Source organism: Leuresthes tenuis, unplaced genomic scaffold (genome assembly GCF_036924035.1).
Source record: "Leuresthes tenuis unplaced genomic scaffold, fLeuTen1.0.hap1 SCAF_12, whole genome shotgun sequence".
In the NCBI taxonomy this organism is placed as follows: domain Eukaryota; kingdom Metazoa; phylum Chordata; class Actinopteri; order Atheriniformes; family Atherinopsidae; genus Leuresthes; species Leuresthes tenuis.
In genome coordinates, this window is record NW_027325366.1 from 21563242 (window position 1) to 21577565 (window position 14324).

The following is a 14324-nucleotide window of genomic DNA, read 5'->3' on the forward strand; positions in this document are numbered from 1 at the left end:
TCACAAGCCCTTTTTTTTTTTTTTTACTTTGTTCCTGAAAAAAATGCCAGAAAAAAAATTCTTTCAGGTTGGGTAATTTGGCTAATTAATTACTAATTTCATATCAATTGAACATCACGAGGCTGACTTTCAGACCAATGCCTCATGTAAAAATAGAAACATCCCAAACAGAAACAATAATATGCTGGCTGCGTTTTCTGTGAGTCACGTACATCTTTGAAGAACTGCTGCATGAGCGTGAGCCTGATGTCATGAGCCACGCCGCACGTGTCTGCAGGGTAAATGTGTTCGTCATCACTCGTCGGTAGATTCTTAGGTTCTTTGCTATTGCAGCGATGCCCAAGTACTGAAAAATAATCACAGATGTCAGTGGAAAAGATATAAAATTACTGTGATGGACTGCATTCTTTATTCATATCAAAAGGCTTATTCTAGCTTGAACTTCTTGATCATTTTCTAATTCAAACCATTTACATTTTAGAGGTTGAAACTTCAAACAAGCCGTTTAGTTGGATGACTGATTCTCTCACATGAAAATGGAAAGATTCAACATTTTATAACAGTAGGGTCAATGTATCTGAGCAAGAATTAACACGAATAATAGATAAACCAATTAAAATGATCGTTCCAAGTTTGGCTGCGTTTTGCAACCATTTCTTGGAGACCATGTGATCTATAGCTAAAAGCTGCAGTTTAGGATTTTTTTTTTTAATCATTTAGCCAAAATCCAGTGAAGAGAGAAAATACAATAATGTGTATCACACAATGATAATATTAATGGTGTTCCCAACTGAAAAGTTTAGATACTTGTGGAAAAGGTTAGAGCCCTGTGATGTTTCACTAAGTGAAAGGCATTTTAGAATGAAAGGGCAGAATGCGGGTAAGTGCAATACCTGAGGATGCCTGAAGGAGAACCACAAGGCCAGTCGGTCGATCCTCAGTGGAGGGTCCACTCTGGCCACAGATCACGCAGTCATAGAGAACTTCAGATTCCACCACTTCGGATGATCCTAAATCCATGGCTGCCTCAGTATCTGGAGATTCTGGCAACAGAAGAAGAAAGAAACTGAAAAACTGCAAAAGTTTATTATTCAAACTTATTCATACAATAAGATGACTGGCAATTAAAAATGAGTAAAGCCTTATACCCAAGTGTGACTGTAAGGCATTCAAGACTGTGAGAAACATCACCTGATCAGATTAGATCTGAAAAGGTCTCCTTCCAGGTACAAGCTGAGGTCATACTAGATGACAGCTTTCTGATTAACAATGAATATGAATGAATTTCAACGCTTTTAACTATGTGACTGGACTTTCTTTCTCAGTCATGTAAATTCTACCCCAACGGACATTACTTGGGAACATGGTCAGATAACACCGATAAAATGGGGTATAAAGTTGTGGGTGTACATTTACAGATGCACCTCGACTGTAAGCGGATATTAAAAAAGGGGAACAGAGCAAATACTACGATAATCTAAAATTCATGAATCTTGTCTAGGAAAATATTTTACTTCCTCACTGGTTGTCTCAGACTTTCTCCCGGTTTGTATAAATAATACTGACAACACACATGAAACTCACTCTCTATCAGCCCCTGATCTGTCTGATCGGAACAGCACTACGAGTTAATTACTTATGTGAAATTAGTTTGAAATGTTACCGACTGTGTTCAATTTGAGCAGTAAGCACTGCATAGAAATGTCAAGCCGTGTTAGAAATTGATTTATTGCTTTTTTTTGGAGGAACGCGTTCTCAGGAGGGGTCATTGTGTTCCTGGGGAAATAAAAACGGTTTGCTCTAGATGTCAGTGCTAAAACTTTAGCCCCAGGCCATCCAAACACACAGAGCCACCGAGAAGTGTGCAACACACACACACACACACACACAGGCACGATAGGTTAAAAAAAAAAAAAGTACACCAACAGCAGCATAAATATGGGAACTCTCTTGCAAGCAATAGTCTTGCATCTTTATTTCACATGTAAGCCTGTTGTTAGACAACATTGGTTTTGCTAAAAATATGACACCTGCCTGCAGTCAGTGGAGCTACTGACTCTCAAAGAATTGATAAACTTAGACTAGATTAACTTTAATCTGTTCAGATTTTATTCATTTAAAATCTTCCCATTTATTCTGAATATCCACAGTGCACATGGACACTATTCACAAGACCGTATTTCTGACAGACTGGAACATATAGCTGCGAACAAATGAGCAAATTTGCGATCACTATGGCGACAGCGTATGATATTCACTTTTACGATGATATGAGGCTGAAATGTGCAAAATTTCTCATTATCCAAGTAAAAACCAAATCATCCAGGTTTTAAGGCGAGTAAATGAATCACAGGATTTAAATAGGCTCCTCTTCATCCAATTTCGATCTTCAATACAAGTTATATAAATCCAGTTGTGATCTTTGAGTGTAGTAACTAAAGTTACGGCACAGCAGTAAAAGTGCAGACAGATGTCAGAGCACAGTCCCCCAAACGTCCTACTGACCACTGCAGCTATTATTCATTTGCTAACCATGCTGCATCAGGGTAGTCCCTGGGAGTCTGGCCTACTATTAGTACTTTGATCTTATGTGCCCTTACAGCCAGCAGGCACCAACATCCCCACAGGATCACCCTCCACTCAATTTCTTCTAAAAAAAGGCCCCTAAAGACCATGTGTACAAACCCAGCCCACTGTCACCTTGTGCCAGTTAAGAGTAATGCAGCAGTGATAAGTCAATTTCAACCAAGAGCACTTTTCTTCAAGGGCTACAGCAGCAAGATGTCCTTCAAACAAATAGTGTTTAGGATGTGCCTGGTACTTTGTAAAGGTCTACCACATACACAGTGATGTGCAAAAACTGTAGACATGGAAAGAAGAGCGTCAATGCCATCAAAATAATGAGTAGTTTGTACTTACGAATTACCATTATTTTAACTCCTGTCAAAGTGGCGGTTGCAAAAGGGCTGTCATTTTTTTAAAAACAAAATTTAAATATAAATACGTAACAGCCCGTACAAAGATAGAATTTACGTGACACGTAAATCTGCTTTGTGATCCACCACGAGGCGCTTAAAAAAAATAAAAACATTCAACTTGACCCATTATATGCCCTTCTGATCTATTAAATACAATCTACTCAGTACTGGTACACGGATAATATTTGAATCAATGACAGTGCAGCTAGATATACTGTATTTTAGTCATAAGTTTCCCTAATGCTGGAGTTTGAATTGCATTTATGCAGAGGTGCACAGATCACAATTGCGCCGATCAAGCTGAACATCAGCCAATCGATCGGTGCATCTTTACATTTTTGTCACATGAAGTATGCCACATGGAGGCTGTTTTACTACGCCCTCAGACTGCAGCTGTTTTTCAGCTCAGCATAATACAGGAACAAGTCCACTTACCAACATCCATGGCTGTTTCCATGAAACTCTTCTGCCTTGATGCAAACTCGGCAAGCAGTTTCTGCTGCCTCTCTCTAGCCCTCTGGCGTCTGAAAAATAAAAGGGGGAGTGAGACTCTATTTGATGTGGATGCATAATGTGCTAAAACCCCAGTATTAACAAAAGCTCGTCAACAGATTAGTTCACGTGATGCGATTACCATATCATGAGTAAGTGAAAAATGTCAAATGATCTTAATTCAGCCAGTCAGATTGTACCAAAGATATCATATTATTCAAAGAGAGAGAGAAAAAAAAAGTACGAAAATATGAATCTCTCATGGGAAACCACACGTCTCATTTAAAGAACATTAATGAGTGGCCGATTACTAGACAAATGTGCATTATAGTATCCTGTTAACAATCATGTCTACGTGCATGGAATGTTTCTTTTAACCACAGCAAGAGCAACAAACTTTTATCTAGAAGATAAAACTGCCACACAAAGAGAGCGTGACTTCAACAAGGTTATGTTGTCAAAGTTGGAAAGGTAGATAATTGATTAGTGAATGTGGGTTAGTCTCTGCAGGCTAAACAGGTTGAGAGCTGACTGTAAATGAAGTCCCAAATAAAAGGACATCAATGCTGACAAGAACGTCATAGCTCAGTAATTTTCACTGATGGCTTCGGGGGTGCCAACACCCAGCTTGATGAATGGGCTTCTCAGTTCTCACTGCCACTGACTGCATTGCTGTCTGACGGTTGCCTTGGAAACAGGTCTAGTTCATGTGAAAGTGAGAGCCTACCTGCAATTTTGTCTGTGGGGTGAAACAAGCCCCAAAACCAGATCGTTACCAAATGGTAATAGTCCATTCCATCATCATTATTGTTAGGAAACAGGAGGCACCGACTAGTGGGTAAATGTGAGGTTGAAACCACAACCCACTAACTTTTACCTAGTTTTTTGTTTTTAAAAAACAGCAAATAAACCACATGTAATAGAAATATTGTGTAGAATATAAACTACAATGCCAGTGACACAGCCGTCTTCTCAGCATCTTATCATTAAAACCCATAGATCAATGCATAACTACCACAAAGAGGTATCAAATAATATCAACAATAAATAAAAAATTACATATCCAACCAAAAAAAATAATAATAATAATCTGATAATCCAAACATAGAGAAAAACTACAGACAATTACATTACCTTTCTTCTTTATCCATGGTTTTCTTGTCAGTGGGACTGTTCTTCTTTGGTGGTACTGGAGGACACACCTTTCCACAAATGTCTTGGATGCTTCGCTTGATTTGGCAGCTGCGTGTGGCTGCCTTGGTAAGGATGCGCTCAATGGCCGTGATGCCATCTCCATGACCGAGACGGCTTGTGTCCATATCCTCCAGCCAGGACGCTGACAGAGAATTCTGTTTGGAGGACATCTTCTGGTGGAGTTTGATTAGGAGGGACAGCATGCTTTCTCTGATCTCCAGAATCTCAGTCACCAGCTGAGGGGGTGTGCCTGGTGGAACCCAGCGTGTTGAGGAGCTCTTGGGCCTGACAACCTGGGTGGCTTCAGTGTTGCTGCGGTTGATTATCTCCTGGAACTTCCTCCTCCGCTCTGCCACAAGACTGAACACCTGAGCCTCTCGTAGGTTCTAAGAGGACAGTGAACATGGACATTTATTTACACAGAATAACAAATTTGATTCGCATTTTTATGTGAAGCATAGACGTGTGTGTGTGTGTGTGTATGGGTGATTGGAGATGTGTACAAGAACCCAGAAACAAATTTGTTGCATAAATAAACGCATCCACTCACATGAGAAGAAAAAGATAATTATACTAAAGACTTGAGACATATCAAGAACTTCATAAATTTGAATATCAAACAAACACCAAAGCAAAACAATATGCAACAGACAGGAACCCTTGTTACCAACATCCAGTTGGTAAGCGTCTAGATGCTTACCGTTTCATTACAAACACCCTTTTTTTTTTTAAAAACATCTCTAATAGTCAGAAGGAATTTGATGGATGGCAGAGCATCTCATTGCCATATACAAACAGTAGTAATACACACAGAAAATCAAAATCAAATACCAGTCATGACATTTCAGCTGACATTTTAACCTTTGCCAATAGTACTCGTGACAACCAAAATACTGGAGTAATTCAAATCATCCTGATGTAAAGCACACAAGCCATCTGAAGGATTGCCATGACCTGACCTGACAGAAATGAACCTGAGCTGCACCGTTAAATAAACATACATCATATAGCCCCGCCAAGGCAACATCAATCATACCGACATGCGGTTAAAAAGCGTTTACTATACAACCTGCATTGCACACGTAATTAGTTTCAGCAGTCAACAGGGAGGGCGACTGCTGAAGCATAGCATTATACACACACACTAGAACACACCAAGGCAGACCTCCTTTGAAAAGGAAGGAACACGTGCAATGAAATTCTTTCATAATAGAGATAAAACAGACAAATGCAGCTGCTAGCATCATTAGACTGTTTTATAGAAATGGGTGCAGACAGCTACCTCTCTCCAATTTCCTGTAAGACGCCTGGAGTTCTGTGAAATGAGTACAGCAAAATAAATTGATGGCAGTGGAACATAAACGTACCAGATAAACTGTACAAGATGAGTAATAAACTGTTTGTGAGGGCAGAAAATAAAGGCATGTTAACTCTGACAAGTGAACGTCCCGTCGCCATATTTGCAGAACATCCAGAGGTTAAAAGTAGGTCCTTACAGGCCGAGTCGGGACAATAAAATTAGAGCTGTGTCAGTTTTACGTTTCAGGGGACTCTTAAGTCACTAATACCCACTCAGTCTGCCAAACCCTGCCTGTAATCCAGCTCCTCAAACAAGCAGCTTTTGAAATCAATATACTTCTAAGGTGGTGAGTTCAAAACAACCAAATATCGTAACACCAGCATGGAGTCAATGCACAACAAAAATAAAGTTCGTAAAACTGATGAACTTAGATTCCCAACTCTCTGTCGGAGTCATTAATCAAACCACAATGCACTCGTTATGCCTCCGTTTACCTGACAATATATATAAAGCTGTATAATCCATCAATCTCAAATCTGTTTGACTCAGTTTGTGTGCTGTTGAAAAGAAATTTACTGTCTCAAGCTAATCAGAATCAACCAAACACTGGAGAGACAGCAACTACGTTAATCCATAAAATATTATGTCACCCATGCCAACAAGACAGATGACATTCATTCTCTAATCTTCTAATCTCTCTGTTCTTCATCAAAAATGGAAAAAGGAAACTATTCAATCTGGAACTTTCTGTTCCATAAAACACGTGTTCCAAATAGCATTGGGATTATAAACTCTAATCGAATCTATATACAGTTATTCTGCAAACATATTTACAAAAATGGTATTGCTTTATCATGCCTGCAGCTTAATCATGAAGCCAGCAGAGAGTTAGCTGAGCACAGAGTAATGTACAGAGTTTATGGTTACTCCAAATACAACCCAATATATACGCTGGTATCTCACTGAAATCAGTTTTTTGGGCATCCAATGAACCAAGTCCAATGATCATGGGGCTTTTAGCTCCACCCACCACTCTCAAGCTTTTCTATGATCAGTATTCATACTCAGCTATTGTGCACAGCCAGACGATGCAGTCAAAAAAAATGAAAAAAGATAAATAATAAAGCTACCAGCTTATTCCAGAGGCATTGCGCTCACTTACTTGGCCATAAGAAGAGGCTTCAGTGCTGGTGCTGGGAGGGGCCTCCCTCTTTACTTCAGGAGCTGTCTCAGGAACACGGACCCGAACAAAATTGATGACGTGGTGCAGATTGGAGAGCAGATTGGTGCCTGGGAACCAGCTGTCATGACAGTGCTCCTCAATGCAAGGCTCCTGGAGGCATAAAATCCAGTGAGACTTAGTAAGAAGATCCAGTGGACACAACAAGTCTGATCAGAATGGTTATAATAACAACAGTGTGAAATAATGTTATTATAACTGCTAAGTCCTTATGTTTAATCAATATGTTTCCATGTTCCAAGTTTAGCCTTTTTGTTATTGTTAAGTGCCATAACATCTGATATTTTATCTAACTGTTTAGCTTTTCAGGTATTGTGCACATCTATGATCCCCCCTTCTCACCTCATCCTCCTTGTTGTCTTGAACCTGGTTGTCCAAGCCCAGCTCAATCAGGTACAGCACCATACACAACACGTGCTCAGACATGTTCTGGTGATCCATCCATATCTAAAACGTAAAACTGTGGAGTTACACTGACGCAAACATAAGACCATATTATTAGGTGACGTTATTGCACTAGGGTAAACTATAACTCATGTAGAGGGTATGCACCGACCTCACGGTTCTATCTGGACATGCATAGAGCGCTTGAATTGATTAGGTCGCTTTCTGTATAAATTTCACATGCAGAATAGACCTGTTATCCTCAAAGGTTGTCAAAAGAAGCTAATATATAACCCTCACTCACAATACATACCAAAAAGAGCATTTATACATGTGAGTTTTGCCACTATAAAAGGGAGAAATAAGCTTAACCAGAGGCAACCAGAGTATGGTCAATAATGTGCATTCTCTCTATGCATAAGTTACACTATACCAGTGTTTCTCAATTCCAGTCCTCATGACCCACTGCCCTGCATGTTTTCAATGTTTCCCTCCTCCACCACCACACCTGATTCAAATGATCAGCTCGTCATCAAGCTCTGCAGTGGCCCGATAAGGAGCCATTCATTTGAATCAGGTGTGATGCAGGAAAGATGCAGGGCAGTGGGTCATGAGGACCGGAATTGAGAAACACTGCACTATACATCCTGTCTTTAGCAATTGGCATAGCTTCACTATTGATGCTGACACTTAAACACATACAACACATCTTACCACATCCTAAAAGGGCACATTCTACACTTTTAACTTGACAGGCACTGAACCAATAAATGTCAGCATCAATTAACAGCCTGGTGATGTTACTTTTGCACTAATTCAATGTGCCAAACAAGGTGAAAACTGAAATGCAAATACAGTGCAGTATTATAATACATAAACAGCCGTTAAAAGACTCACCTTGTAAAGGAGAGTGAATATCACAATGTGCAGTGTTTTGCAGTGCAATAGCCTGATGAGACCTTTGTAACACGGATGCAGAGGGGTCCTGTCCTTGTAAGGTGGCCATGGGTTGCCAGTATGAATGCCATACTGTTTCAAACTAAATAATGTCATCATTCACAAAGAGAGAAAAAGAAAAGCAAAAAAAAAAAACAGGGGGAGGGGAGGGATTAGCAACACAGATCACAGAAATGACCAAAACCTTAAACCACTGTACAACTGATTTCAGTCTATGCAACAGAACGGCCGATGGGCAGCACTCTATTAGTGATGACTGGGTCATTATAACAAGAAGCAGGCTAGCCTGACATGCAATCCATCATAGTCAAACAGAGTGAACAAGCAACATGAGGCTGCGATCAAACTCTGAAGGTGGCAGCTTCAATATGTTTGAAGGAGAAATATGCCTCAATTTTATTTGCACTCAAACACAAAATATTGGATGACAGAAGGTCACATTGTATTTGAAACAAGAACAGCTGGCTATAAACAGCGATCCACACTTACAACACAATAGAAGGGTGTAAACTCAGGTGCTACCAGTTCAGAGCACTATGGGTGTAGTAAAAGCCCTACTTTTGTTGAAACAATTCCATTCTCATCCCCACCCTTTAGTGGAATTTAACAACACTAAAATCCATTTTAAAAAAAAGTACCACTGAGTCGGTGTTTGGTTTATTGTGCAGCAGTCTAGCCAATCACAGAATCTTCCACAGTCAGAAACAAGTGACAAAATATGAAGGCCACTAAGTCAATGACGTATATGAAAGAGCGTCTGAAGCTACAGAGAAAAGGTGCATAAGATTACTCCACATCTGTCATTTCAAATGTAGTTTCCTCTAAAGAATCAAACCCAAACTATATTTTGTAGGAACACGAGGTGCGTCATTACAGTGAGTTTTCAGTTGTGATTCAATAAGTGAGTGGCATGATCTTACAATCACTGCATTGATTCAAAATGTGTGTAACTCCACCAGCTGAGTCAGTGCAAAAGATTTGTCAGTTTTCATGTTTTAGACGGGGATAATGAGCACATAAAAGAAAAGAAAAGAAAAGAAAAAGAGAAATTTAGAAGCGGTGTGGGTGAAATGCAGTTCGATAAGCCTGACGTATATATTTAGGGACGTATTACAGTATTTCTTCGTTGTCATGGTGCTAAATGAAGGTGAACTTATTTCTTTCACATCAACTAAAATGTTGCATTTTTCAAATGAACAACAAGTAAATAAAACAAAAAGACAAATGTAAGAGGTATCTGCCTATTTAAGTAATTGTAATGTAAATCATTAAACTGGATGTTTATTTCTACTGTCTGAACGCCGGTCAAATATCAAATTAAAACATACAGAACAAAAACCTTTTCAGTCTTATTTAAAAGATGCAATATCTTTAGAAGCACTTCAACGTCACAAAGTCGGAACTTAAAAGTAGGACATGAAGATACATTTTGGTTTATTATGGTGCGATACTCCATTTAAACTTTTATTACTTACTAATTACTGATTTAACATCAACCTAAAAAAATCCCCCTGCAGTGACTCGATTGTGCTTAAAATCCAGTTACTGAAAGGTTATCTTCCCAGCTAACTTAAATAATACAGTATGTCCTCTGTATAAGAGCCTTTCAGTATAATTAGCATCTTCATCTGTCACAACAGCCTTCAAGTAAATTAACCTCAAATTAACTCATTCAATTCCAAAGTTATTTATATTTGTCAAGTGAGACATCTAAGGCTCAAACAAAAAGAAGGATTTCCTCAATTCTATTACAATCTAGATGGAAATATTGATTTTTTTCCCCCCTAACATCTATCTAATTCTAACTATTTCCTGCAATTGCAGCAGGCAGTAGATCTGAGCTTTCTTTTCATGTATTTTAATGAGCAGCTGAGAGAGGTGACCCTACAACACTGAACAGAGATGATGTTGGATTTTATTCATTTAATTTTTTGTCCCCCATCAATAATGACTCGGAAAGTCAGAAAACCATAAATCCAGCAAAGATGTGCCATAGTCCATTTGGGAGAAAAGAAGTGAACTTACAATGCCGAGTATCTGTCCATCGCTGACTGGACATCACGGCGATACACTGTTCTGAGAACGACCATGATGGGGTCAAACTCCTTCTCCCACACCTCAGCTAGTTGAGAAAGGGAACAGGAAATGAAACATCTGGTATAAAATGAGATTGAGTCACTTTTCTCACACATTCTGACATTTTCTGTAAAAGTGATACAAGTCTGCCCCCCAGTGGTGTCCCGAGCTCCAATGTTCCACTAAACAAGTTTCTTGCTGAGCATTTCTTCTCTCCTCTAATCATAAATAACAATATACTCAATTGTCTTCAAACCGAATAAGTTAAGATTTATTATAGATGTTTGAAAACACATGTTGCTTCTCTGTGGATTGTTTAAAACATTGATTACACACAAGGAGTGTTAATGTGACAGTTTTCTATCCGACTAAATGAAAGAATCTTGATGTTTCAGACCGATTAATACAGCTGGAGCCCTTTTGTGTGAGAGCAACGATTACAAATGCAATTTATTCGTTTTTAAGATTATTAGTTGCAGGTCAGGAGATGACAAATAGAACACAACACATTGTAAATATATAAAACCTAGCCCAATTATTTTTTATATAAATTTCACAAACCATTTCTACATCTTTTTTAAACTATTTGAGATTTTTCATCAGTTTTCACCTAATTTGGATCCAAAAAACAAAAACCATCCAAACAGGTATTCAGCAGCACAGAAAAGGACCCATATTCACCAACATTCAGAGACGTCTCTGTTCTACTCATAAAGAATACCAAGTTATACAAGGAACACCTTCTTTGAACCATTTTTAAGTTACAAACACAGGCAATCAAGCACAGCTATTGAATGTGGATCAATATCACAATTTGCTTCAGCATCTCCTGCATCAGTTAGCTAAAAACTCTCCCAGTAAAAAAAAAAGAAGGAGACACTGATTAGCTCATTTTAAGAAAATCACTGCAGACACACTGTTGTATTTATTTTTTTTAATTTATGTATTTATTTTTAAAACTGCTGAATATCTTGGAGCTGTGACCACTTACATTTCTGATGTTGGGTTGGGTAAAAGATGTGTGCGCATCACTAATGAGACAAGCATCATCCCTGCAAAAGCTAATCTGGAGCATTTCATTAACTGATTGTAATTCAGAACTTTGAATATCCCATCTCTTATTTTTCCCTTTACTATAGAAATTCTTTAGCTTTTCCCTTCCAATTACTTACATCTTTTCCCTGTATAGGTTCCACAGGAGTAAACACATTTAACAAATTTAGTGAATAACTTCATTTGGCCAGGATTCAGTCTTAAATTCTTGCAAACTGTGATAAGAGTTTCATCATTTGGAGTAAGCCTTTGTACAGGAAGGTGTAAGAATGCAGCCCCAATCCTTTGAAGTGCTGGCCAGAAATTCTAAAAGCAATAAGGCCTTAGCATTTAAGGATAAAAAATAATCATATTACAGTCATCTTACCTTTAGGTGTGTACATCCCCTGCTGCATGGAACCTCCAGGCTCAAACACAGGAGCTTTGAAATCAGCTACAGCAGAGAGCATATCCTCAAAACTACAGCTACCTGGTACAATTCCACTCTTTGGGTTGGGATTCTCAGGAATCTAGGAAAGCATTCTTAAGGAAAAAAAAATGATACACAACAGAACATGGTTGATCTTTAACGTATTAGTTAAATGCTGAAGGATACAAGGTCTAACAGTGCACTGTGCGTACGATCATTCATACACAACTGAGACACCATCTCAGCTCGAAGGATCTCATCATCTGTCATCCCTGGGGGGGAAGAGAAGAAAGAGAGTGAGAAAACTGAAAAAGAGATAGCACTTCAAAACACCTATTTGGTAAAAAGGACAGAAATATGATATTATGGAGTCAGGTTTAGCTAAATATTTTTCAATACATTCTCCACATTCGCGTAGAATAGTGTTAGAAAGTCCTGGTTCATTTACAGCGGAAGCAGAATATTTCAAAGAGCTTTTATCTTGTTTTAAGCTTTCAGCTCCCCCCCTCCTTTGGTTCAGTCTCAAAGATCCTGGGACATATGCCAAACCCAGGAAAAGAGAACCATGGTGAAAATGGGAATCTTGCTACCAATGATCCCAAGACATACATGTGATTAATTTAATTTAGTGCAGCTTTAAACACATCAAACAGTTAAAGCATTTGATAATAATCAGATTTTTACTCTGTTACTGGGATACCTCCTGTAGGTATCAGGCATCCTCTGGTGTATCACTTACCCAGATGAATGCGAAGACTTGTCAGTATGACTAGAAAAGTCAGCGCTCCTTCGAGCATGGGCCTCTCCTGCTCCGAGTCCAACACAGCATTCTGATGCTGAGATGCCATTGTCAGGAGGTCAACCACTTTAAACCTGTGTCACAGAGGTGTACAAAATGCAGCCAGTATTACTTTCAGTTTGAAAACGTGAAAACTAAAAATGCTGCCAAGCACGCTGACAGAGTTTACCTCTCAAAGACACTTGAGATAAAGTAGTCAGGATCTAGTCTTGATGCACAAACCTGTAATGATTAACAAAACGAGAAAGCAGAATTAAAAACTAAATTTGGGACAAAAGGAATGATAATAATGATACAACTGAGCAATACTGATAATGAGCACGGTCTGTGATCCAGCATTTCTAACCTGGAGCAGATAGATGTCTGGGTCGATCATGGAGTTGCAAAAGTGTGACTGCACATAAGTCATTGCCTGTCCTTTGATCTGCAGACCGTTCCTCACCCACATATTACTGTGGATCTCTGACAGACATGCCTAGAGCCAAACAGCACAAAGTTCTGAGCAACGCACGAGTACAGACTGGCATAACACATTCAGGGGGAAAGGAAATGGGTCTATGGCCTTCTTCTCTTATACCTGTATCTGGAGAGGATGCACCATGATTTTCATCAGCATCTCCTGGTCAGGCAGGAGGCTGTCCAGATCCAAGCCTTGGCATTTTACAGCCTGTGAAAACCACAACATTTAAATTCAAAGCAAAAAAAAAAAGAAAAAAATATGTTAATGAAGAGATGAGAGCCTGACCTACCCTGCTGAGGAACATGGCGTAGTAGCGGTGGAGAGGCAGGTGAAACGTCACTTGATTTGGAGCAGGCTATGAGAGATATACAGTCATTTATGAGAAATGGGGGGAGGAAAAACTTGTTTACAAACACGCACATTTGTCATGTAAATGTACCTCATCAATGAAGCCAATGGCATCAAACCAGATCTGAAGGGTCTCCAAACAGTAGCGGACCACAGTTTTAGTATATTCCTGTGTCTCCTGTTCACAGACAGTTAAATGTATTTAATGTTCACTTTAATGTTGCACTTGATTAAAAAGTGCAGCATGCTCATTCCTTTAATCCTGCAAGATTATCAGAATGCCACACAGGAGCTGCGTGTGTAAGGACAGGACTCACTTTGACTTTGCAGTGTGTTAAGAGACCCCACATAGGCTGTGCACAGGCCTCGAGCTCTGCTGCAAATGCTGCATAGTATGTCTGAGATTCAAATTCCACATGTTCGTTCAACTCTCGCTTATTCAGGTTCATACCTACAACAGAAGAGCAAGGTTTTCAAATACAACACATCATACGTAACAGAAATTCTTGATCCTGAAATAACCTTTTTTTTTAAGTTCCATTTTCTTTCTTTTTTTTTTAAATCATTTAGTCTAGGTCTCTTTAAATTCATTGCTCAATGCTTTTCTTTACACGTTCATATTTGCATGCATCTT

The 14324-nt window shown here is 39.0% G+C and overlaps 1 protein-coding gene across 2 annotated transcripts in view; it reads right to left on the reverse strand.

Annotated features, from left to right (window-relative positions):
• ubr3 (ubiquitin protein ligase E3 component n-recognin 3) overlaps window positions 1–14324 on the reverse strand; it is a 38437-nt gene that overhangs the window by 16883 nt on the left and 7230 nt on the right. Inside the window, exons 10-27 of one of the 2 annotated variants that reach the window (XM_072397071.1) lie at window positions 14008–14141; window positions 13782–13868; window positions 13632–13697; window positions 13460–13549; window positions 13229–13357; window positions 13052–13104; window positions 12823–12956; window positions 12270–12355; window positions 12042–12183; window positions 10571–10667; window positions 8486–8627; window positions 7547–7651; window positions 7127–7297; window positions 5947–5979; window positions 4605–5050; window positions 3414–3502; window positions 894–1043; window positions 213–346 (exon numbers count right to left, since the gene is read on the reverse strand). In XM_072397071.1, the coding sequence (XP_072253172.1) occupies window positions 213–346; window positions 894–1043; window positions 3414–3502; window positions 4605–5050; window positions 5947–5979; window positions 7127–7297; window positions 7547–7651; window positions 8486–8627; window positions 10571–10667; window positions 12042–12183; window positions 12270–12355; window positions 12823–12956; window positions 13052–13104; window positions 13229–13357; window positions 13460–13549; window positions 13632–13697; window positions 13782–13868; window positions 14008–14141 (2288 nt within the window). The remainder of the gene's footprint in view (window positions 1–212; window positions 347–893; window positions 1044–3413; window positions 3503–4604; window positions 5051–5946; window positions 5980–7126; window positions 7298–7546; window positions 7652–8485; window positions 8628–10570; window positions 10668–12041; window positions 12184–12269; window positions 12356–12822; window positions 12957–13051; window positions 13105–13228; window positions 13358–13459; window positions 13550–13631; window positions 13698–13781; window positions 13869–14007; window positions 14142–14324) is intronic. The other variant, XM_072397072.1, reaches the window with a different exon arrangement.